The 27,193-nt window shown below is 42.5% G+C and overlaps 1 protein-coding gene across 1 annotated transcript in view; it reads right to left on the bottom strand.

The window, feature by feature from the left end:
• Positions 1–27,193, bottom strand: part of ARHGAP25 (Rho GTPase activating protein 25) — an 82,944-nt gene that overhangs the window by 37,384 nt on the left and 18,367 nt on the right. The window contains 3 exon segments of the mRNA XM_075599131.1: positions 4,108–4,315; positions 17,213–17,332; positions 24,554–24,641. Coding sequence (XP_075455246.1) covers positions 4,108–4,315; positions 17,213–17,332; positions 24,554–24,641 — 416 coding nt within the window.

Raw genomic sequence — 27,193 nt, 5'->3', positions numbered from 1 at the left:
AATGGGCAGACTGGGTGAGTTTGAGGTTTCACAGTGGATAGGAGAATGGGCAGACTGGGTGAGTTTGAGGTTTCACAGTGGATAGGAGAATGACAGACTGGTGGGTTTGAGGTTTCACAGTGGATAGGAGAATGGGCAGACTGGGTGGGTTTGAGGTTTCACAGTGGATAGGAGAATGGGCAGACTGGATGAAGTTGAGGTTTCACAGTGGATAGGAGAATGGGCAGACTGGGTGGATTTGAGGTTTCACAGTGGATAGGAGAATGGGCAGACTGGGTTGGTTTGAGGTTTCACAGTGGATAGGAGAATGGGCAGACTGGGTGGATTTGAGGTTTCACAATGGATAGGAGAATGGGTAGACTGGGTGGGTTTGAGGTTTCACTGTGGATAGGAGAATGGGCAGACTGGATGAGTTTGAGGTTTCACAGTGGATAGGAGAATGGGCAGACTGGGTGGGTTTGAGGTTTCACAGTGGATAGGAGAATGGGCAGACTGGGTAGGTTTGAGGTTTCACAGTGGATAGGAGAATGGGCAGACTGGGTGGGTTTGAGGTTTCACAGTGGATAGGAGAATGGGCAGACTGGGTGGGCCATGTGGTTCTGAGATCAAATTCTATGTATATCTTTATTTGTATAGAGTCATCCATGTAAATTGCACATAACAGAAGTATGAGACACAACAATATAACAATGTATAATGGGAAGTATGAGACACAACAATATAACAATGTATAATGGGAATAAGCGCTTCAAACACTAAAGTAAACAGTAGGAAAATGATTCCCCGAAGAACTAGCAATTTAAGGCCCAGATCCACAAAAGGGAGCTAAGCTTTAGCCTACCTATACTCCCATGCATATGAATGGAAGCCGAGGCATGCTAAAGCTTAGCACCCTTTTGTGGATCTGGGTCTAAGTTTTATGTAGGGAGAACTAGTAGAGAGTAGAAATCTAACTGTCTATGTAAGGGCTTATGGTAAATGATTATCAAAAGAAGTGAGTTTTAAGATGGACCTTGAAGGTGGACAGAGAAGGTGCTTGGCGGATATTGAGGGGAACAGCATTCCAAAGGTGTGGGGCAGTAAGTGAAAAAAGATTCAGGCAGGAGAAGGCTTTAGATACAAAAGGGGTAGATAGAAGGCAACCTAGAGCAGAACACAAGAGGTGGGCAGGGGTATATTGAGAAAGTAGGGGGGAGTCAGAGGAATGTATAGCCTTGAAATAAATTCTATATTAAAGCAGCAATCCCCCCAGAAGTCTGTATGAGTCTCAACTCATAGTATTCTAACATATTTTGCCCCTGAGCATGTCATGCTAGCCTACCTTAAAATAAAAAACTATACATAGATTTTTAGTGTTAAAAAAACATGATCTCTTAAGTACTGTACACTTGGGACCACAAAAACAGGCTGCTAAACATTATATGTGTTTGTTAATATGTTACTGAAGCCCAGAATAACAGTACTGTATCAAAACTCCTCAACATTCCTTCAGCTGGGCTCATGTTCTTACAACGCTAGCTGCTGCAAACCTACTGTATGGTGACCCGACCAGCACTATTAAGAACGCCTACCCCCCCACCCCCCAAAAAAAAACCCTTTTCACACATTTTTAATTCCCTCTAGGTAGGAAGCATGGGGTCTCCCGAGCTAAACAGCATTAATTTCCAAAGACCCCCTTCTTCCTGAGATACTTACCTCCTTAGGGTGTGGTGGTATGTCTTTCTCAGGTTTAAATGTCCCATCAGTTGGGCCAATAGGAATCTGTGACATCAAAGGTGGCTTCTTTTTGGACCATGTGATTGGGGTTTTTAAACCTGAGGAGATACCGGCACCCCCTAAAGAGGTAAATATCTCAGGAAGCAGGGGGTCCCCGGAGCTGGAATTAATGTGGTTTATCTCTGGACCCCTTGCTTCAATCCCACATCTATTAAAAACAGAAAAAGGGAAAGTAGCAGTGCTGCTACACTTTCCCTCTTGCCACCCCCTGAGACATGGCGCACCTAGGCGGAACCTTACCTGCTTACCGCCTAGGGAAAGGTCTAAGAGTGAGAATGGAGGTTAAGAAAGGACTACAGCAGGAGTACAGCAGTAAATAGATTGGAAGCTACAACCAATCTGGTAGTACATGACACAATGCTCTAATGATCCTAATCATCCATATCTGGGTTGTCTTCTTTATCAAAAGACAGGTTGATGGCAGGTTGTAGAATAGAACAAATTGGCTCCAAGTGAATAGGCTATATTGCTTTATTTTGTCTTTCAGAAAAATATGTTAGACAAAATAAGGAGGAGTGGAGATAGCGCCTTTACAGATTTTATATATGTGTAACAGCCTCAGACAATATAAAGCAAAGACAAAGGCAGTAACAAACTCAGAAGACATTTACTAAAGTTCTTTCTTTAATAAACTAATTGATCTTGATAGGGCACTCATGTTTATACAGGATTCCTACTATTGTTGTGTTTTAAGTTTTGCTGACATTGTATAAGATCTGTCTGATACATAGAAAGCAAACAATATAAATAGAGTAATACAGCAGAATCAAAGTGCAAACTTGGCTCACGGTACATGTGAAATAAAAAGAAAAAAATAGTACAATATAGCTACACAATATAGCATAACGTGGATAAAACTGTAGGTTCAAATAGTCCCTCCAAGACAGGGAACGTGTTTTATACTATTTGAAATGTTGTCAACACGGAATTACCAATTAAAAAACGTATTACAATTGATTCAAAAACACTGCTACATAAATGTGCAAGCATTTAAACTATTTGCACATTTATGTAGCAGTGTTTTTTAATCAATTGTAATTAATTTTATGATTCGTAACTGTGCCGTGACGACATTTCAAATGGTATTAAACATGTCCCTCGTCTTGGAGGGACTATTGAACCCCCTGAGGAAACTCGTATTAGAGTGAAACGAGTAGGGTTAACTACGAGGTGAACCAGACCATTGATAACCGGGAAATCTCTGTTCTCTACACCACTACGGGAACGTGACACGCCCCGCCTTAATCGGTGACCGCCCCGCCTTAATCGTCCAGCTGCGCACACAGACAGGAGCTCAAAAGGAGCAGGCTGAGGAGTGTAGTTTCCAGTTGATTCATCTCTGGACCCAGAGTGGTCAAACTGCTTTTACACATTTGGGAGCATGTGAGTTTGTTCTTGCATTGCTCTGTCTGTTTTATCTTTTCATAAAGCTGCATTTGCACTATGTTTTGTATTTCTCTCTCCTTCTTATACCCCGTGGACCTCTGAACTACATCGCAATATATCTCCCAGATACATTTGGAGTCATTACTATGTGATAAGACGCTTGCTTTTATCCCACAATATGTGAGTTGAACACCTACAGTTTTTATCCAACAGTTATGCTATATTGTGTAGCTGTATTGCACTATGGTTTTTCTTTTTATTTCACATGTACCTTGAGCCACGTTTGTGCGTTGATTCTGCTGCATTTCTATCCTGTGGATTAACATTCTGATTTCAGCTGCATCTTGCCCAAGGTCATTTTCTATCACATATCAATTTTTTTATCTAACACTTTATATTCATTCAAGTGGAACCTTTGTCACATTATATATTCATTTATTGCACATTAATTTCACCATTGGCGGTTGTTTTGCGCTTGTTTTTCTTTTTAACTATAAACAATAGTATAATAAAAATATATGAATATAATTAATAAATAGATTTCATTCTGCCTCTACTTTCTACAGTAGACAATAAAAATACTGTGCACTGTATTGTTTATGTTTTAGAATGTATTGGAAATAAATACATAAATAATAAATACATATTTTTAGTTAAAAAAAAAAACTGTTAAAACTTTAGGTCCCAGGACAAATAAATAGATCCCTGCAATGAGCCAGTGAATTATGTCATTAAGAAGATGCTAGAGATTTGCAATACAAAAGTTTTTTTCATGATCCTGGAGTCCTTTTTTTCCATCATCAAAATAACTACCACAAAATGTAAAGATCACCTCAACTATGCCATCTGTGTAGGCAAGAACAGGGTGCACTTATTCAAGGAGACACGTGGATCCCAGCATGCATAAGTATGAATACTACTTAAAAGGATGCCCAGTAAAGGTACCTGCCAAATGATGGCCTCTCTCCTGCATCAAAAGCCTCTCTCAGCTGCTTCACCAGATTGTCCTGGGCGGGAAGTCTGAATATTCCCTCCTCTCTCAGCCCGTTCTCCAGGATAAAGTCTGCACACTTCTCGATTAGTATGGGGACAGGGTGTCTTCCATATTTCTTCTCGTAGGCAATAGTATCGACCAAGCGTTGGCCGAAGACGACTGTAAAAAGAAAGGAGGGATGATCATCGATGTCACATGTACCTCTTCATACCTTGACAATGAGAATTACACATGTGTGTGTCTTGAATGCATAATTTTAAGTTCTCTAGTTGTTTTTTATTTTGTTTAGAAAAACATTTTTGTTGAGGTTTTTTAACAGTTTTTAAAAAGCATATTAATGTTAGAAAAGTTTGAAAAACATTAAAATAGGAAGTCTACAAGTTGCCCATTTGATTATGTCACTTACGGTACAGGACATTTCTGGTACCAGTGCACGACAAACTCAGTCCCCCCATCGAATGGTCGCAGACCCAAGAGATCCGCCCATTAACCCCAGATGATCCTTGGATAATAGGATAATCAGGTTGCTTCTGGTTCTGGGCTTGCGCTCCGTCAGTCTGTGCTGCTAATGCAGTTGCCTTTGCTGGGGAAACGAACCGCCTTACGTGTTTCGTCGTATCTATACAACTTCATCAGAGGCTGAAGGAACTCATGGAACCTCCCTCACTCTTATAGCACAGAGCCAGCTGACTCATATCAATTATTTGCATTAATTAGTAGTATCAGCTCCTCATGTGTCCAGAGTGTAGAGGTTACGATTGGACCTTCTATGTATGCTCAAACATGAATGATTATAAACAAGAAAACAATTCCAGCAGTTATATAACTGTATAACTAATATCTAAAATATTTTAAATGTAAATGTGCCCTGTAACCAATACACTTTTTCCTGCTTCAAGATTGAGTGCTGTCTCCTGATTTCGTGGGATCAACACGGTATCGTTTTCTTACAAATTCTTTATGGGACTAGCACCAACAATATACCTGTATCTCTGCTAATGGAGTGCCGACTGACCTTGTTTACTATATATATATATATATATATATATATATATATCAGGAGAAAAGGAAGCGCCAGTTCCAGAGTAGTCAAAAGGACTAGTAGTAAACTGGTGTGATTAAAAAGCAATAATATGTCTAGTACAAGCAGATAGCAGCAATTAGCAAGTGACATATGGAAGGGGATGTGGAGCAAGCAAGCAAGATATCATGGGGGAAAAAGGCCAACAGTAGTGAATGTCAATGACAGTCCATATGGCTGATGATAGTCCAGTAAGGAACAGTAAACACCCACTAGAGAATGTCCCTTCTCAATGGTGATGTGGGTGTGCTGGTGACAGACCTGTTACATCTGTTGGAGCACGGAATAGACCTCCTCAGCGTGCGATCTGGTTAAACTGGTGTTGTTCTGATGCTGAAAGATCAATTCCTTCCTGTGGCACAAAATCACTTCCCACGTGTCAGACCTCAGTTTGAGATGAGGCTTCCTGCATCTGAGTCCTTGCAGCAGCACCGGATGTATATATGAAGACGGGTGCCTCTATCCCCAGATGTAAAGGAACAAGTGATCCTGGTTGCTTCCTGGTTGCTTTGCACGAAACGTGCCCGTGTCACTGCATTGCTGCGCTGCTACGTGATGACGTCCAACGCATTTCGTTACTCTAGGTGACTTTCTCAAGGATGAGATTGTGATAGCTGAACTGGGTTAATATAGCCACCGTAATTGCCACTAATAGCAAGAACAGCTGTAAACAATCTAAGTCGTGACATGTAAATGAATAAAAGACATGGAGTGAAACTTGAAACTTGGATGAATATGATTAATTCAAAATATGTAAATATAACAACATAAAAACACATCAATACCCTGCACAGTGCCGACAAACCATATAAATAAAATCCTAATTAAAAAAGGTCCTTTTCAATGAAAAATTAGAAAGGACTGAATAAAAAAGAAACAGGTTTGAGGGAAGGAGTGAGCATAAAAATTACTCACTCATATAGAAGGCAGGGGATATGATGAGGGCAGACTGGAATCAAATAGTTAATACTAAAAGTGTTAGAAAATAACGGCTAATATATATACTATATAGTGATAAGTGTGTGTCACAAACACTCTGCTACAGTGTAAGTAGTACACTAATGCAGGTGAGTACACATACTATAGGGGAACGTATATATAGACACACACGTGCAGATATATTACTAATAAAAATTCTAAACAGAAAGAGCGGATTGAGAATCAAAATTTGAATTTAAAATATAAAATATAAAAAGAAGGGGGAAGGGGCAATTAAAAGAGGTACTGTGGAGAAAAAAGAAAAGAGAAAGCACAGTGTCATTTAAACTAGAATACTAGTATCTATGCATTCGTTGAGACCTTTAGGGACTAAAGTTCCCAATGAATAGATCCAAAAAGATTCACAAATGCAGAGTGTCTTAAACCTGTCACCACCTAGTTTTGAGTCAGAAATTTGTTCTATGCCAGCTATTCTCAAGCTCGTGGGATCCTTACAATGTACCGCGGCGAAATGTCTGGGAACGCTGTGATTGTGAACACCTTTAATAATAGCTCTACAATGTTCCAGAAATCTAACACATAGAGGACATTTGGTAAGTCCAATGTATTGTAGATTACAGGTGCATGACAGTACATACAATACATGTGTAGCTAGACAACTGATCTGACTCTTGAGATGATGTACAAATCCATTCGTAGAAGATTTAATGGAACTGCAAATAGTTAAATGTTTACACATGCTGCATCTTGATCTACCACATTTAACATTACCTACAGACAGAGGTAGATCAAGATGCACAATGTGTAAACATTTAACTATTTGCAGTTCCATTAAATCTTCTACGAATGGATTTGTACATCATCTCAAGAGTCAGATCAGTTGTCTAGCTACACATGTATTGTATGTACTGTCATGCACCTGTAATCAATATACATTGGACGTACAAAACATCCTCTGCGTGTTAGATTTCTGGAACATCGTAGAGCTTTTATTAAAGGTGTTCACAATCACAGTGTTCCCAGACATTTCGCCGCGGTACATTGTAAGGATCCCACGAGCTTGAGAATAGCTGGCATAGAACAAATTTCTGACTCAAAAATGGGTGGTGACAGGTTTAAGACACTCTGCATTTGTGAATCTTTTTGGATCTATTCATTGGGAACTTTAGTCCCTAAAGGTCTCAACGCATGCATAGATACTAGTATTCTAGTTTAAATGACACTGTGCTTTCTCTTTTCTTTTTTCTCCACAGTACCTCTTTTAATTCCCCCCTTCCCCCTTCTTTTTATATTTTATATTTTAAATTCAAATTTTGATTCTCAATCCGCTCTTTCTGTTTAGAATTTTTATTAGTAATATATCTGCACGTGTGTCTATATATACGTTCCCCTATAGTATGTGCACTCACCTGCATTAGTGTATCACTTACACTGTAGCAGAGTGTTTGTGACACACACTTATCACTATATAGTATATATATTAGCCGTTATTTTCTAACACTTTTAGTATTAAATATTTGATTCCAGTCTGCCCTCATCATATCCCCTGCCTTCTATATGAGTGAGTAATTTTTATGCTCACTCCTTCCCTCAAACCTGTTTCTTTTTTATTCAGTCCTTTCTAATTTTTCATTGAAAAGGACCTTTTTTAATTAGGATTTTATTTATATGGTTTGTCGGCACTGTGCAGGGTATTGATGTGTTTTTATGTTGTTATATTTACATATTTTGAATTAATCATATTCATCCAAGTTTCAAGTTTCACTCCATGTCTTTTATTCATTTACATGTCACGACTTAGATTGTTTACAGCTGTTCTTGCTATTAGTGGCAATTACGGTGGCTATTTTAACCCAGTTCAGCTATCACAATCTCATCCTTGAGAAAGTCACCTAGAGTGATGAAACGCGTTGGACGTCATCACGTAGCAGCGCAGCAACGCAGTAACGCGGGCACGTTTCGTGCAAAGCAACCAGGAAGCAACCAGGAAGCAACCAGGATCACTTGTTCCTTTACATCTGGGGATAGGGGTACCTGTCTTCATATATACATCCGGTGCCGCTGCAAGGACTCAGATGCAGGAAGCCTCATCTCAAACTGAGGTCTGACACTTGGGAAGTGATTTTGTGCTACAGGAAGGAATTGATCTTTCAGCATCAGAACAACACCAGGTTAACCGGACGCACGCTGAGGAGGTCTATTCCGTGCTCCAACAGATGTAACAGGTCTGTCACCAGCACACCCACATCACCATTGGGAAGGGACATTCTCTAGTGGGTGTGTACTTTTCCTTACTGGGTTATCATCAGCCATATGGACTGTCATTGACATTACCACTGTTGGCCTTTTTCCCTATGATATCTTGCTTGCTTGCTCCACATCCCCTTCCATATGTCACTTGCTAATTGCTGCTATCTGCTTGTACTAGACATATTATTGCTTTTTAATCACACCAGTTTACTACTAGTCCTTTTGACTACTCTGGTCATTTAATAAAATTCACACACATTTATTTTTCAACCATACGGAACTGGCGCTTCCTTTTCTCCTGTTTTCTGTTTACATTTGGTCATGCTTGACCACACAGAAGCTTTGACTATTTCGTACAGACTGACCCTATGCTATAATCAATTGATGCTCATATTATTCACTTGCTACACTTATTTAATCCTTTTTTTACACTACACATATACAGAATTAATTTGCACATTTTAACACTACCATTCACGCACTAGCGCTACTAATTGTTTCTGTGTGTGTATGTATGTACATTTGCATGTCAGTTCCCAGAATCCTTTGCTGCAGTGGAAGCACTGCATGCTAGGTGCTAATGGTGAAAGGCATGGTTGCAGACCTGTCTAAGACATGTGAATGTGCTCACAAGTGATCTTGATATCTTTTTATTTCAGATATATATATATATATATATATATATATATATATATATATATATATATATATTGTGATACCATCACTGTCCCCTAGGTGCTAGAATAGGGCAGCTATGGGACTTTCCAATGCACAGAGAGTTAATCTCCCCAGAGAAGCCAGAAGCAACTGCTGGCTAATTGAGCAGGCTGAACTCCCGATTGCTCATGGAGTTTTTAAAGCCAGGAAGTGACTATACAATGAGAGACTGCTGTTCCCAGAGAAGGGGACAGAGAAGAGTTCTCCCCAGCTTTGGAAGCTGGCACAGTCCCCTAGGCCCGCTGGACATGGTCGCGGAGCCTGCTGGGACTGCCTGGGTTGTTAATCCCAGGAAGAAGAAGGAAGGACGAGAGAAGCGGAAATGTACTGTCCTTAACATTTGACTGAATGTGTAGTTAGTCTCCTAAGAGGAGTAAGCGTTTATTTTATGATTTGTTTGAACTTAATAGGACGGTGGGCCTGTTAGTGTATTATTTAACCCTGTAAATAAACCCCATTTAGAGAAATACTACGTTTCCTGCCTTAATCTGGGACATAAGATACTACGCTGTGATGGAGACCTCATAATATATAAATAATTATAGGCTAAAGCTGGCAAATTCCAGGCATTATTGAAATCCCTACTCTCTGATTGGTTAAAAATCCGGGCATTATCCATTCAGTAATAGCCCGGGATTTTTGGCACCCTGCCAAGTTTTGCAGCCAATCAACTTTCAGTTCTCATCCACACAGAGTGAAAGTAGCAATCAATCAGGGGAGCTGATTGGATAGGAGGCAGCAGCAAGACCATGACTCCTCCACCACCCTGCCTGCAGAGAGCTCCATACAGGAGAGTGATGGGAAAGCATTGTGTGTCTGTGTGTGTCTGCTGAGTGTTTTGTTGGTCTAGAGGGGGGGCAGCAGAGTGTTTTGTTGTGTGTGCCTTGTTGGTGTGATTTTGTGAGTGTAGAGAGAGGCAGCAGAGTCTGTTTTGTTGGTGTGTGTTTCTGCATTGTGCGTTTTGTGGGTGTAGAGGGGGGGCTGCCGTGTGTGTGTGTCTTCAGTGTGTCTTTTGTGGGTGGAGATGGGGTGCTTTGTTGTTGTATGTGTGTGTCTGTCTGCAGTGTGTGGGTTTTAAGAGGGCTGAAGTGGGTGAAGAGGGGGGCTGCTGGTGTGTGTTTTGTGGATGTAGAGGGGGCAGCAGTGTGTTTTGTTGGCATGTGTGTGTGTCTGCAGTGTGTTTTGTGGGTTTAGAGGGGGCGGCAGTGTGTGTGTCTTCAGTGGGTGTAGAGGGTGAAGGAGGACTACAGAATGTGTTTTAGTATGTGAGTGTGTGTGTCTGGAGTTTTGTGGGTTTACAGGGGTATGCAGTGTGTATCTGTGGGTGTAGAGGGGGGATGCTCTGTGTGATGTCTATGTGTCTTCAGTGTGTGTTTTGTGACTGTAGAGGGTAAAGGAGGGCTGCAGAGTGTGTTTTGTGGGAGTAGAGGGGGGCTGCAGAGTGTGTTTGGGTATATAGAGGGGGGTTGCAAAGTGTGTGTCTCTGTGTGACTCTGGGCATGTGTGTGACTGCGCGCGTCTGACTCTGTGTTCGCCTGACTGACTGCGTGCGCCTGACGCTGCATGTGTGTGTGTGAGACGCTGCGTGTGTGTGTGATGCTGCGTGTGCGTGTGACGCTGCGTGTGCGTGTGACGCTGCGTGTGCGTGTGACGCTGCGTGTGTGTGTGTGACGCTGCGTGTGACGCTGCGTGTGTGTGACGCTGCGTGTGTGACGCTGCGTGTGTGTGACTCTGCGTGTGTGTGACTCTGCATGTGTGTGACTCTGCGTGTGTGTGACTCTGCGTGTGTGTGACTCTGCGTGTGTGTGACTGCGTGTGTGACTGCGTGTGTGACTGCGTGTGTGTGACTCTGCGTGTGTGTGTCTGATTGGGATCTCGGAGGACGCGGCTCTCTCGGTCTCTCCCTGAACGGTGTTCCCAGCTCCTCTCCTCCCCCTCGGTCAGTCCTGTCTTTGGTGGCGCGCATGCGCAGAGGCCTGCAGCCCGCGGCCATGCACAGAGGCCTGCGGCCATTAGTGTGCATGCGTGCTGTAACATGGGGGAATGCCAATGTACTTGGAGGTGGACAAGTCAGTACTGCGTATGCGTGGTGGGTCCTGCAAGCTCCTCTTCTTTCCATGCGCGAAGGGCGCATGCGCGTGCACCTATTAGTAGCGTTACGTCACATTTGTTACGGTTTTTCATTACAAGGCAATGCATTTTTTCACATGAAAACCCTGTAGGTGCCAGTTTCACTTAAAAAAGGAAGGTCCGAGTCTCAGGTGGTACGTACCACAAGCAGGGGGGTTGGCTGGCCATGGGATTTTGACAGGGACACTGTCAGACTCACCTTCTGCCCATTCTGGCAGATTTACCCGGCTATATCCAGGAATAAGCAGTGGGAGTGCCCCAACCCCCCCTCCCCATGCCAGTCAACCCTCAAGTTCCATTTGTTTTTATTATAATTATTTTTAACCCTTTCTCTAATCTCTTTGCTCTCCCCCCTCCACCCCTGTGTCCCTAAACTATATGTGTTCACTCAGGGTGTTGTAAGTTGTAAAAGAGGTGAGAAAAGTTACACATTAGAAATTCTTCATGGAGGGACCTGTGAACCTGTTTTTATATTAACATGCCATACATAATATGCCACAGCTTCGTAACCTTAGGCCTTAATTATAGCGGCGGCCGGGCGCGAATGCCCCCTCAGTGCGATTCGCCAGCCCGAAACCTGCACTGCAGGCAGGTGGCATCGGAAGGCGACAGGGAGAAGGGCCGTAGGCGTGGCCATGACGTCACATCAGCGGTTCGCCTTCATTAGCTGAACCGATCACGTGACGCGGCCGTCACTCTAAAAATAAATAATTCAGATCGGCTCAAAATTTGCACTCTTGGCCGCTTCATTCGTGCGCTCGGTGGTGCGCCCTTAGTGCGCAGTCATTGGAAAACCTACATGTTTTGTGGCGTGCAGTGTCGTGTGCTCAGCCGTTTTTGGTATAATCACGGCCTTAGCCTTGCTGGCTTACCTAGGATCCAACCTTTTACATCTTTTAACTCCCCTAACCTGGGGGCCCCCAACTGTCAGCAATCCTGTGGCCCAGGGGGCCCCGGTCTAGGGTGTTTTTGAGAATAGGTGTGACCATTGCATGCTTGAAGGAGGAGAGGAAAGTGCCAGAGGACCGGGAGGAATTGAAGATATGGGTGAGAGTGGGGACTAGGACAGGAGCAACAGTTTTGATAATGTGTGAGGGGATGGAGTTGAGAGGGCATGTGGAGAGGGAGAAAAGAAAATCAGCTTCGAAACTTCAAGCACTCTAACCGGAGAAAAGGAGTCAAGTGGGGAAGAAAGTGGTTTAGGTAAAAGCCGAGAGAAGGGGGGAAAGGATAGACGGAATCTCCTTGTGGATAGCATCTACCTTGCCTTTGAAGTGGTCGGCAATGGCTTGAGGAGATGTGAAGGAAGCATGGGAAGTGGGAGGAGAAGGTTGGAGGAGGGAGTCAAATACATAGAAAAAGACAGTATGGATTGGATTTATTAGTGTTGATGACTGAGGAAAAGTAGAGTTAAAACAGGAGAGAAGAAATTTATAATACATAAAATCAGCATAAGGCTGCGTCCAGGGTTGCAGCAGCCGTGCGGAGGCGCGCTCAGGCTGAGGGAAAGCGGGTGCTTTCCCTGGCCTGGGTTAGCGCGCCATCCGGGGGCGTGTCGGGGGGGGGCGGGCCAGTGATGTCACGGAGCTGGTTCGCCCTCATTGGGCAAACCGCTCACGTGACCGGCCCTGTGCTCCCGTGAGCGCTTGAAACTAAAATTTTTCTAAGACCTACGCTTCGGAAGCTTGCGGAAGCGTGCGCGAGCCCCTGCTAAAGCCGCTCTCATTGCGGCTGCAGGGGCTCACTGGTAAGCGTAAGCGCACCTCAGCACGGGTCAGCGCATAAGCGCTGATCATGCCCGAGGCCTTGGGCTGGGGCCATAGAGGGGGTAGCAGGGCTGAGGCGCGCTGACGCTGAGGCTCGCCTGCTGAAATCTGCGCGATTTCATGCCCATGCAGGCGAGCCAGCGGGTGCGATCGGGAGGCGGGGGGAGACTGAGGGAGGCGGGGCAGTGACGTCGGCACAACTTGGCACTTTAAACAATGTATCTCCTTACATTCATGTGAATGTATCCATCTCTGTCTATCTGAGTCCTGTGACTAACTCCCCCTTCAATTGACACTACAATTTCAAAACCCAACCCAGTCCTTTGTAGAGCCCTGCACTGGCAGCCCCTCCCAAGGTTTCATGAACACCAGCTCAGCTCTTGCAAAGTCTCTGGCATTACAATCTAGCAGCAGAGATACTTATAACACTGGGGATACATCACTGCTAAAGGAACTCAGTCTGAAATTAGAACTATACTGTACACTTAAAAACAAAAACACTGTTTAAAAAAAACTCCTGACCTCCTGCTGTCACCAAACGGTCCCTGTCACAGGCAGATACAAATTACATCACAGGAGGTGCTAGGTGGACAGCAGAGAGATGCAAGATGCAGAACACTGAACATGGCAGCACACAGAGGAAAACCATGAACTGCATTAATTGGAATGATTTAGCTGGATTATTTTTTTGATTCTGAGGTCGGGATTCTCTTAGAGCAGATTGCACACCTGGATCGGTGTGCGATACCCAGCATCGGCCCCCAAGTCCTTCCTTGATATATTTAACACACAAAGTTATGACCTTACATAAAAACATTTTGTCAACAGTTTTATTAGCCTGCGTTAAAATCCCCAGTCCCAGCTAGCAATACATATTGGATTAGCATTAAAGAAAACAACTCACAGAGTCCTTACATCTTCAATTATAAAACAGACAAATTACTGTTTAACAATGTTTTTATGAGTTTAAAATAATGTGAAAGCAAATAAATATCATGAACCTCAGTGGCCGTTAACGATGAATAATCTCCCTCTGAGAATGTTAATCATTTCACTGGCAGGCACGCTGCTGGCGACACATTTTTTTATAGAGTGATACTTGCACGGGGAAGTTTGAAGTTATGCATTAATAGCCTACAATGATAATGTTTGATTTAATCAGTCATTTTAAATGGAAGCAGCACTTCATAAGTGTGTAATGATGCTGAGTATCTGATTTCCTGTCGCTTATATTTGTTACTTGCTACAGAAAATATACAGCAGCTTTTCTGCTGGGCCCTCTGGCATGTCTGTATGTATATATAATTTTGTTATATAGCGTCAACAGTGTATGCAGGGCTTTATACAATTACAATGGAAAATAAAGCACAAACCTGGGGAGTAAGAGCAGCAAGTCCTGTAAATAAGGCATTAAGGGAAGTCCTGCCCTAAAGAGATTACAAATCTAAGTTAATAGATCGGGGGTGCTGTTTTTTCCTCACCAGTGAAACTTTAACACATGACCCTGTATATTTAAAGTACCCGCTACCTCTTCTCTGCAACACGATCTTTTTCCTCGTGAGCGCCAGGCAAATTAATCTTGTTTTCAAAGCTGGAATACACACAAGATCCAATCTTGCCTTCCCAAAAGACTTGGGCATCTTAAGAGCAGTAGCTACCCTCTCCGCTGCTGCTCTTTACAAAGCGTCTCCACTTCCAACCCTCAATCCTTCAGTGACAGGTTACTTTATTCTCCAAACATGCTACAGATCCTAATTTCTCCCCAGGGCCTGCCCGTACCTGCCTCTTAAACAAAAGACTCCCTTTGTTTTAAAGCAATGGATATAAACTAGTATTTCTGCTCCTATAAAAGCTCGTTTCTTTGCTTCTAATTGTTAAGCCCTTCACAGCCAGAGCAGACCCGCCCTTTTTTCTTACACTGCCCCCTCTCTCTCACTTCCCCCTCTATTTTCTCACTCTTCCACCCCCTCTCTCTGCCCAATCTATTTCCCTCCCTCTTTCTCACTGTCCCGTCTCTTTCCCACTCTCCCCTCTCTCTCCCACTCCTCCCTGCCCCTTTACCACTCAGCCCCCTCTATTTCTTTCCACTGTCTAATTCCCCTCCACCCCCCCACATGAATTTCTTCCCCTTCTCTAAGAATGTTACCTGGGGGGAGGCCTCTCGAAAGGGAGGGCCCAATGGCAGAGGATAGCTGGGGTCACGCAGCCGGACGGATGCATCTGGGGGGTGAGGGGGAAGGGGTTTGCGAGAGAGCCCCACAGCTGAGGAGTGCTGGGGCACAAGGAGGCCCAGCGGGCCGAGCTTTCAGCCAGCTGGGGCCCCAAGAGCTGCCGGGCATGGGGTGTTTCTCCCGGCTCTCCCCCTTGTTCGACAGCCCTGCATCATTCTTCTGTACATTGACTTCAATGGGTCTTTCTGTGCCATAACACTGCATTATCATACTTTATAGAATAGGGCTCGTAAGCCCAGATTCAGTAAAGGGTGCTATGCTTTAGCAGGTCTAACCTCCAATTCATTTGAAAGGAAGGTAATGAATGCTAAAGCTTTAGCTCATCTTGGCCATAGGATAACAATACTGGAATTACACAAATGAATCAACCACTGGTCTCCTAGGTCATTTTGCACCATTTTTTGTTACATATTTGCATGCAATTTTTTTCTTTTATTTGTATTGAGTTTTTATATAGAACTATTTTCTCTGGAGTCACCGGCAATCAATATATACACATTAATAATAGCTATGCCCAATAAATGTGCAGCTGTATTCTAGAAAAATTATCTTTATAGCAAGAATTTATATACCCCAGTGATTAAATCAACAGCGCCCTAACTGACACAATTTCTGACTCCATAACAAGTAGCCGCAAAACTATTAACCAGAGGGGGGGAAAGAGAGAACTCGCTAGAGAAAGAGAGAGCAGAATAGAGAGTCATAGAGAGAGAGAGAGTGTGAGGCAGAGAAGCGGATAGAAAAGAGAGGATTCAGGGGAGATAAGATGAAACTTGTTAAATTATTATAGTGTTTGATCAGTAAATGTTAGCAAATTTTAATGCTATTTTTAATTGCTCCATCGTGCACTCAATAGTCAGAATTGTGCTTCTGAGTCAGTTGTACAATTATATACGACCATACAGTAGCTGTAGCATCATAACATTTCTCCAAACACTTAGGGGTGGTGGCCGTATAACTGACAGAAAAATAAAAACTACATAGGGTAGTAATGTTTAGGCAATATTGAAAGATGTATCACAGGCAGTAAGGGAATTGTCAGCCGAGATGCAGCAGTCTCACCACCGCTCTCTCTGCATCCAGCGCATCAGTGCCCGCCTCTGTGTTCTCCCAAGTCCCGTTGCGTCACTTCCGGTTCCGGTTGCAGTCCGACAGGAGGGGGCTGGTGCTCTCAGAGTCCTTAGCTATCACCGAATAGGCTCCAAACTCACTCTACGCGTTTCGCGAGAATCTTGTGAAACGCGTAGAGTGAGTTTGGAGCCTATTCGGTGATACCTAAGGAATCTGAGAGCACCAGCCCCCTCCCGTCGGACTAGAACCGGAACCGGAAGAGACGCGATGGGACTTGGGAGAACACAGAGGCGGACGCTGACGCGCTGTATGCAGAGAGCGGTGGTGAGACTGCAGCACACCCGGCTCTCGGGACAATTACCTTACTGCCTGTGATAAAAAATGTTGATGTAAGCTTTGAATCAGGGGTTCATATGGGAAGTAAACCGTTTGTTCAATCTACACATGTATTGTCTTCTCTTGTTTTTCGAGTACACCAGATAACTACATCATCAATAATTACCGCAACATCTGCCACAGTTCTGCAGATGCTTTATGTTATTGTCCAAAGTGTGAGTAGGACTATTGAAGACCATTTATCTTTCAATATTGCCTAAATGTTACTACCCTACAATATGTAGTTTTTATTTTTCAGTCATTTATACAGCCACCACTCCCTTAAGTGTTTGGAGAAATGTGTTTGATGTAGACTTGCAAAACAGTCTACTAAGGGTTGAGTAGAGGCCCATTTGGGACCTACATTTTTTATATTCACTTAATCACTGCGATTGCATTTATGAGAACTTATCACTAAGATACACATTCACTGGAGAGTGTTTAGAGCGCCACTAAGTTTTTTTGTTTGAATTCTGTAGCATCATAACCCAGTTACCTCCGGATGGGGATCCTGCTGCTCTTTTGATGGCTTTTACCCACTTCTCCATCTCAGCCTGGGTGTTAGCCATGAGGACGTAGGAATCTGGGCTGGTTCTGTTCTGTTCCCCGGGGGAACCTGCCAAATCAATGAAAAACAACGTATTCCCAATCCTCAATGAGACGGCAAACAGCACAAACAGGAGAAGGTGCTCAAGGGATGGAAATAGCCCAAGCACGAGCCTCACGCTAAGCAAGCATGTGGTAGTACATCATTAGATCAGTTCTGTAATGAATACACTTTGAATCTAACCACTAAAAAAGCTGGATTTATTGAAGCTGGATAGGAGAAGGAGTGGCTCACTGACTCTGTAATGACACTGAGTTTGAATCAGGGGACCCTGGTTCAATTCCCAGTGTCAGCTCCTTGTGACCTTTGGCAAGTCACTTTATCTCCCTGTGCCTCAGGCACCAAAATCATAGATTGTAAGCTCACCTGGGCAGGGACTGTGTCTGTAACAATCCTATGTGCTGCGTACTGCGCACAATACTGTAATTGTGAAGCGATTTGAGTCCCATTGGTAGAAAAGTGCTATATCAAATAAAGTTATTATTACATTTATCTGTGCTACATAAGAATTGCCTTCAGCTTTTCTTCTGTAGATAATGTATTGGGTAGGGGCCAGTAGGTTAAAAGTTTAATTCCTATGGGTGCCATCTAACCATTTTGCTGCCAAATGGACTTGCAGCACAGAATACTGTATTTCTCAGTCCTTAAACTGTGATCACATGATTAAAAAATGAAAAAATAAAAACATTCTCAAATGTTATCAGGTGGCTTAATGCTGTCTACAGTCATTCTAACCTATCTACGTCATGCTGTAGGACAGCAGAGATAGCTGCTCTTTATACTGTATGTAATATTTTTGGCGTTGTAAAATGGCTGCTGGGTTTTTTTCTAACGTGGAATAATAGTTTTGCTGTATGTGCACTCATTTTTTAAAAGTGCATATTTCTAACAATGCTTACTCTATATTGCACCCACAATAGATTGATTTAGGGATGCCTTGCACACTTTGCAATGCATTGCTGTTAGCAAGAGGTATGCCTGGTATTTAGCTAAGCAGAATATGTATCCTTCAGTAAACTATTTAAATTCCATCTGAGTCCAATGCCTAAATATTTGTAATAACAAAATACTGCCAAATAGGTCATTACCATGTGAAGGCAGGTGCATGTCTTGACAAAACAGATTCTGGTTGGCTGCACTGCCAACAATTTGCCCTCTAGTACAGTACTTATGCTATTAGAAAACAAAGGCCTGGAAGGTTTGTGGTTGAAATTTTTAGCTTCCAAGAGGTGAATACAAGATCACCAGGGCCGGTGCAAGGGTATTCGGCAACCAAGGCAAACCTTCAACCCCCAATTAAAAAAAAATTATATTATAGCCCCTCCTCTCTTATCTCGCCCCCTCCCACTCCTCCTTTCTCACCCCCCCACTCATCAATCACCCCCACCTCCTCTTTCTCTCTTACCCCCTCCCCACTTCTCCTCTCTCACCTCCTTCTCCAATGCTTCTCTCACCTCCCTCCTTTTACTCTCTCTCTCACCACTCCTTGTCTCCTCTCACCCCCTCCTTCTCCTCTGCCTCCCCCTCCTTCTCCACTTACTCTTTCACCTCCCTCATTCTCTTCCCCTCTCACCCCTTCCTTCTCCTCTTCCTCTCACCCCCCTCCTTCTCTTCTTTCTCTCTCACCCCCTCCTTCTCCTCTTGCGCTCACCCCTTTCTACTCCTCCTTTTCTCTGCCCCTCTTGCTTCTCCCCCTGCTCTCTCAGCCCCCTCCTTCTCCTCTTCCTCTCTCACACCCTCATTCTCCTCTTCCTCTGTCACCCCCTCCTTCTCCTCTTCCTCACACCCAACACAATACTAGCCAATACACCCGTTCATTGCCAGTGTAGTTACCTATGCCCTCAATGGGAGCAAAGATAACCCCAATGGCAAGGAAGGGGCACCCCCTCTACCCCCAACAACCATTACATTACAGTAATGGACAAAATTACTATTATCCAGATATGTATAATAGATAATTTGCCCATTCAAAATGAAACATTATCCAGCCAGCATAAAATAAATAACACTTCTACGCACCCCTGCCAGGATGAAGGCCGTCTTCCTCCTCCCCATCTTTGTCCTCCGTTAGCAGGAACACAACAATAAAAATTACACTCTAATGGCCCCTAACCCCATAATCACCTTAGCGGTTAGTAACTGCTAAAATAATTAGGGGTTAATCCCCTCCCCTGCTACCCACCTAGGCGGTCTAACCATCTTCCCCAGGGCAACTACCCCCACCCTCTACCCTTTGATTGGCACAGTGGTACATCATGCCCATATAATATGGGCATGATAAGCCACTATGGCAGTCAATGCACAACCAAAAAAAAATTAAATTACCAAAAATAAACCACAATCAAAAATTCCAATCACCAAAAATAAGCCATAATAAAAAATCAATCACCAAAAATAAACCAAGAATTAAACAAATCAATCACCAAAAAAAACAATAATTAAACTAATCAATCACCAAAAAAACAATAATTAAACTAAGTAAACACAAAAAAAACAATAATTAAACAAAGCAATCAACTTTTGTGCAATCCCACAAAATAAAACAAGAATAACAATCAACAAAAATACAAATCAATGAAATAAAAACAAGCATTGGCCAAAAAATGCATTACTTGTCACTATTTATCTATAGCCCTAAGGGGGCATAGATGAATACATTGGCAGTTAATGGGCATACAAAAAACAAAAAAATAAAAAATACAATCAGAAAACCTGGAAAACAATAATTACATACATTCAATGTTTTTCTTACCTTTAAATGTCTTCACCCTCCGATTCCCGATGCATCAGGAAGCTCTTGATCCGTGACGCAATGATCCTCAGCTTCAGGTAAGTTCTTCTGTTCTTCTTTCTTCAATCTTCTGTACTTATAATGCATTAAATCCATAGGGAGATGTTGTCTCGTCATCTTCTTAAACTAAAATGAGACGGGACAGGTCTTGCATAAGGCCTGTGACGTCACATTTTATTTTCAGATGGTACAGCTCCAATTTGATTCGATGCTGTACCATGTGACAGGCTTCTATTTTTTTTTTTTAAAGATGTGATGTCATCTTCAAGGGAGGTACGTCACATCCTTAAAACCACATGGCTGACATCACATGGTACTACAACCAATCGGATTTTCCACAATTGAAGTACCATGTGACATACAGAAAGTATGTTGTATAGCAGGGGGGGCGCAAACTTTTTTCCCTGCGCCCCCCTGCCGGCGGTCACCTCACCGCGGCGCCCCCCCTCACCCCCACTGGCGTCGGCAACGTGACGTCACATGACCTTGCGGCGTCATTTGACGTCGCATTGCAATGGCGACGCATGTGGAGCCAAGGTAAGTAAAGGTTTACAGAGGCCCTGCAGCTCCCCCGGCATTTAATTTAAGTGCCTTCGGGAAGCACGTGGGGCCTCTGTAAACCGTGCGCCCTCCCCCCCACCCCCCCACAGGCAGTCTCGCGCCCCCCAGTTTGCGCACCACTGTTGCATAGGCTGCACTACCTAATGTATAAAATATATTAGGGATATAAGTACGTGGTAGGTGCTGGGGAACAATAAAGAGACCTCTAATCTCTCCTAAGGACATATAGAATACAAAAAGTGTTCCCCGCACTCCAAATGAATATGAAAGAATCAATGATATTTGAAATGCCGATATGTATTAATGAGCAAAAGTGAAGAACATGAATTGACAATGTGCAAAAAAACGCAAATCACATAAAATGAACAGGAGGGGGAGGGATGGTGAGGGAAGGGGGAAATGTGACCTCATTAAAAAGTGAGGGATATTATAAAGAAATCCCTAATAGGGAAGGAAGTGGGTGCGGTGAGACTCAGGGGCAATGTTTTGGGGTCACTTACCCCTTCTTCTACCATGTGACATGTTCCATTTTTAAAAAAGGATATGACATCTTTAAGAGATGATGTCACATCCTTTTGAAAAAAATGGCTGCCATCACATGGTACTGGAACCAATTGGATTGTGAGATATACCACGTGGTACACTCACAATCCAATTGGTTCGAGCACCATGTGATGGCAGCCATTTTTTTAAAGGGTGTGACATCATCCCTTAAAGACGATATAATATCCTTTATAAAAAAAATGTGACATGGTACTTCAACCAATCAGATGGTGGACAATCCGATTGGTTGTAGTACCATGTGATGGCAGCCATGTGGTTTTAAGGATGTGACGTACCTCCCTTGAAGATGACGTCACATCCTTAAAGAAAAAATAGAAGCCTGTCACAATGTACAGCATCCAATCGGATTGGAGCTGTACCATCTGACACTAAAATCTGATGTCACAAGCCTTATATAAGGTCTGTCCCGTCTCATTTTAGCTTAGGAAGACGACGAGACAACATCTCGCTATGGATTACAAGTACAGAAGATTGAAGATTGAAGAAAGAAGAAAAGAAGAATTTACCTGAAGCTGAGGATCATTGCGCCGCGGATCGAGAGCTTCCTGATACTGTACATCGGGAATTGGAGGGTGAAGACATCTAAAGGTAAGAAAAACATTGAATGTATGCAGCTTTTGTTTTTCAGGTTTTTTTATTGTATTTTTTTCATTTGTATTTTTTGCGTGCTCATTGACTGCCAATGTATTTATCTATGTCCCTTTAGGGCTATAGATAAATACAGTGACAGGCAATACATTTTTTGGCAAATGCTTGTTTTTATTTCTTTGATATGTATTTTTACTGATTGTTTTTTTATTCTGGCTTATTTTTGTTGATTGCTTTGTTTAATTATTGTTTCTTTGTGTCTGCGTAGTTTAATTCTTCTTTTTTTGGTGATTGCTTAGTTTAATTAAAGTTTTTTTGGTAATTGATTTGTTTAATTCTTGGTTTATTTTTGGTGATTCTTTTTTATTGTGGTTTATTTTTGATGATTCATAGGTTATTGAAGGTCTTTCTGAAATCCCAAAAGATTTTTTATTATGGTTTATTTTTGGTGATTGGCTATTTTGATTGTGGTTTATTTTTGGTGATTTTAATTTTTTACGCTGCCTATTGACTGCCATAGTAGCTTATCATGCCCATATTATATGAGCATGATGTACCACTGTGCCAATCAATGGGAAGAGGGTGGGGGTAGTTGCCCTGGGGAAGGTGATTAAAGCCATCCGGGTGGGTAGTAGGGGAGGGGGTTAACTTCTTAATTACTATAGCGGTTACTAATCACCAACGGAGGACATGGAGATGGAGGACGCTGATGAGGACGGCTTTCATCCTGGCAGGGGTAAGTTTTATTTACTTTATGCTGGCTGGATAATATTTTATTTTTAATGGGCAAATGAGCTATTATCCATACCTGGATAAGGCTGCGCTTATAGTGCTGGTGACAGCGACATCGCGTCAAAACAAATGCATTGCCGCCGTCGCATGCTCTTATAGTAACCGCGACATGACGGAGCGACGGCTTGGTCGCGATCGCTAGAAATCATCTCAATTTGATTTTTCCAGCGTTCGTAGCCTGACGTCGCCCTCGCGTCGCCGGCACTATAAGCATAGCCTAATAGTAATTTTGCCCAATACTGTACTGTATGTTTTGGGAGGGTTGTTGGGGTAGAGGAGGTGGGTTTTAGCATTGTTGTGTTTCTTAATGTTTATTGGAGGTAAAGGGATTGAGTGAAGGGGGTATTTGCCCCAAGGGTGGGAGATTAGGCCTCTCGGGTGGGTAACAGGAGTGGTTAAACCCTTCATTACCATAGCGGTTCCTACCGCTATGGCAGTGAAGGGGTTAACTCCTCCCGCTACCTTCACGGCAGGCCTAGCCACACACCCTAGGGCAACTACCCCCTTCGTCTACCCCCTCTGCCCCCAATAAATAGGCTATTCAGGTTTAACCCCTTCATTGCCTTAGCAGCTAGCCGCTAAGGTAATGAAGCCGTTTTTATTTCAATTTGAATACTAGTGTATGGGACTAGGGGGTCTCCGGACCTGAACCAGCCTCGGGGACCCCCTGCTTCCCGAGTTACAGGCCCCATTATGGGGTACCGGTATCCCCATGCACTGTTTAAATCTCCTGCGTCACGTGACCGGAACATTTAAACGCATAGGAGATCCCGGCACCCCATAGAGGGGCCTGTAACTCGGGAAGCAGTGGGTCCCCGTACCTGAAATGAATGTGGTTCAGCTCCAGAGACCCCCTGCTCCCTTACACTAGTATTCAAATTTAAATAAAAACACTGCGATCACTTGCGAGAACTGTACAGTGGAGGCGGCTCTTGCTGTGCAGCTCGCAAGGGGGAGAACTTTGAAAAAATCTGAGATGACTTTGGCATTTTCCTGCCTCACGGTTTGGGATGGTTTCAGATTCTTTCCGAATACCATAACACAAATGACAAACTGTTCGGCGGGAACATGCCACATCGTTCGAGATAGCAGCAAAGTGAGCAAACCTACTAGAATGAGGCCCTTAGGCTAAGCTTATATTACCTGCTCAACCGCGGCATAGCCTCGCACACTCCTGCTGCCCCAGCAATCTGTGAGTTTGGCAGCAGGAGATTGGGGAGGTAATCTGGAGGCGTGGCGGACGCGTCACAAAGCTGGTTCGCCCTCCTTGGTTGAACCACTCACATGACATGGACGTCATGCGACCGCGCTTGAAAAGACAATTTTTTTTGTCTCTTCATAATCGCGGTTGCGCCAACGTGCGCGCAGACGGAGCGGCCTCATAGGGATTAAGCAATTTGAGTTTGGCACACTGTATAATCTCAGCCTCACAATGAAGCCATTCAACGCGCATTATTATTTACACTGGCGACACACTTTATTCGAGCTCGGCTAGTCCCACGAATTCGGGTATACTCGGGTGTATTGAGGTTTGTGACTGTTTTCTGCCCGAGTGCATTGCGTTATTTTCCAGGCAGGGATTGAAGCATTTTATTCCCGCTGGCTGCAATACTGCACAGTATATATATATATATACTGCATTACAATTCATGAATTTATGCCATCTGGTAGACACGCGAAGCATTGCAGCCTATTAAATCCTAATCATTATCATTTAACAGATCCGCCGCCCGTCAGCCAGGCATGAACCCAGGCTGGGAAGGCAAACACAACGGGGCTTGTCAGAGGTGAGGAGCGGCGCATTCCAGGTATCTGCCAGGTACATACTGGGTATTTGCTCGAATAAAGTGTGTCGCAGCAGTATAGCCATTGGTTCATCACACAGGTGCTAAACAGGACTGCACCCTTAATGCTGACATTGCAGAGCATCTTACCTGGAATAATCTCGAAAATAAACTTCCCAACATCTTCAGGGTTACATGCAACCTCACTGACTGTGCTGCTCGGCAAAAATATGCAGCCCTTCAATTGGTAAAACAGAATGTAACGAGTCAGTGAAGAGAAATATTTGTATTTATTACCAATGTATTGTGCGTTTGCATGCGTCAACCTTTTCATTTAGGAAAGGACCATAACGTCTGATGTAAATCACTTCCATGTTATTGCAATGCCATTGTCACCATCAGTCACTAATTCCCATCTTGCTCACATGGACACAATCATTATACAGTACTGGAAATTTTACAAGCAAGGAGAAGACAACTGAACAGAATATTATATAGAGGCCCAAGTATGAAATCCAGATGGATTGTAATTCTCAGCACGTCTCAAAGTTTCTTTTATACAAATAGAGATCATATGACATCCTGCCATTCTCTGACATTATGCATTCTTTATCTGATTTAGCTCATTTGAAAGATTGTGCCATCTACAGAATAGATTATTATAATTTACATTAGAAAGCACACATTATATATATATATATATATATATTATATATATATATATATATATATATATATATATATATATATATGCTTTCTAATGTAAATTATAATAATCTATTCTGTAGATATTACTATTCTGATATATATATTATAATATATATATATATAGTGTACACACATTACCCAAACCACTGTTCAAATGAATAAAAAGGCAGCACAAGTGTTATGTGTGTTAAAAAGGAAAAGAAAGTATATTCAAGTTAAAAAAAAAAAACAAATACGCCTGTTTTGGTAATGTATTGATATACTTTATTACATTTCTATACGTGCTCATGTCTAGTGATTTCTTTTTTTTTTTTTTTGCTCTTTAAGGAGTGCCACTGACAATAAATTAATGATTTCTTACATGCCAGGTAAGCAGGACTGCATATAGACACTTTTAAGTGCCAAATTTTTGTGGGCGCCAGAGGCACTGGGACATAAAATGTCTGCCGACTCAGTGATTTGAACAGGCAGTGAAGATGTTAAATTACAAAAGCCTCCTTAACATACTGACCCACGCGTCAACATGAATGAAAAGCACGCAAACCACATTTAAGCAGCCTACACACCAAGATACCGCATCCCACACAATAAAAACACATGTTGGTGACAGCAGTGTGGGGGCATTTCAGTAGCATTTTGACATTTAATAGAATGCCATTCAAAAGTAGTGGGACTGTGTACTGTATGACTGACTCCAGCTGCGCGGTTGAAATCCAGTCCTGGTTATGAAGTACAATGCTGGATCCCAATCACACAGACGATGGGGCTGTTGGACTTCTGATACCAAGAATAGATATGAATAAGCACGGCCTGGATTTTTATCCCAATGATGATCGGGATTCAGTTGGCAGATGTAACAGATGTTATAGCTTCCATTAATTTGATGCATTGCACCAACACCGGCGCGAAATGTGCTGCAAAACGTAACGCAGCTCTATTGAAACAAATGGTAACGCGCGTGCAATATTTAATGCAAATTGTGATGCATTAAAGGGAGCAATAACGTCTGCTACATCTGTACAATAATATGACTCTGAAAATTCAAAATGATATCTAAATAAAAGCGTTGATCGTGCATTTTAAATAACAGAAACACATTTTTCTATAATATGATGTATAATAGAGATAAAAGTTTTGTTTTTTAAATTAAATCAGTGTGTGGATAAGAGGAAGTGCTTATTTTGTTTTATTATACCCCTTGTTTTATATAATGTGCATTACAATATGTTTTGTTTCCCCGCCTGTATGATCTTTGTTCTCTTCCCTTTCAAATACAGTATATTTATAAAAATTGTAATTAATAAAGGGTTTAAATAACCAAGCTGTATCACATTTCATAATGTGGGAACAAAAAGTAGCACATTTTAATAGATAGACAAATAAATGTATATGACCGAGACCACAAATGTATATGACAGAGACCACAATCAGTGAGATTTGGGTGCTTCGATCTAAAAAATAGCATTTTAATGGATAAGTGCAGAGATGTCAGTACGAATCCATTTAAGTCAAATCAGTAGTTAACACAGAAAATCAGTGAGAACTGAGCTATCTGATACTGTATGACAGCTGTTTTTTTATGCATATCTTCCGATTATACATGAATCAAAAGAGCATATGATTTCATATTCTGAAAACTTAATATGAATTTTTCTGAAAACAGAAAATGTAATATAATCACAGAACTAAAATTAAAAAGTATCAATACTTAGTACTATCAACACTATTCTCACTTGGAGGACAGTTATTAAAAGCAAACAAAGAAATATCCAGGCATCCCAGTGGTCTTACTGAAGAAAAAAATATGTTTATTGGAACAGGATCAACGTTTCGGTCCAACCGTGGACCTCTGGACATCCTGATCCAATAAACATTTTTCTCTTCTTCAGTAAAACCACTGGATTACCCGGATATTTCTCTGTTTGCCATATACAAGTCTCCCTGCTTTTTACTTGATCTTACATGCATCCGTGGCAGGACTGCAGTACCGTGAGTGCTGCTAACCTTGCTCAGTTATTAAAAGGGACAGTGCCTACTGTATAATGAAACTGAACAAAGAACAGTGGCATGTGTAATAGGTTA

Source organism: Ascaphus truei, chromosome 5, assembly GCF_040206685.1.
Source record: "Ascaphus truei isolate aAscTru1 chromosome 5, aAscTru1.hap1, whole genome shotgun sequence".
NCBI classification, from domain to species: Eukaryota; Metazoa; Chordata; class Amphibia; order Anura; family Ascaphidae; genus Ascaphus; species Ascaphus truei.
The sequence above is the reverse complement of the archived record's forward strand: the minus strand, read 5'-3'. Positions and strand labels throughout refer to the sequence as shown.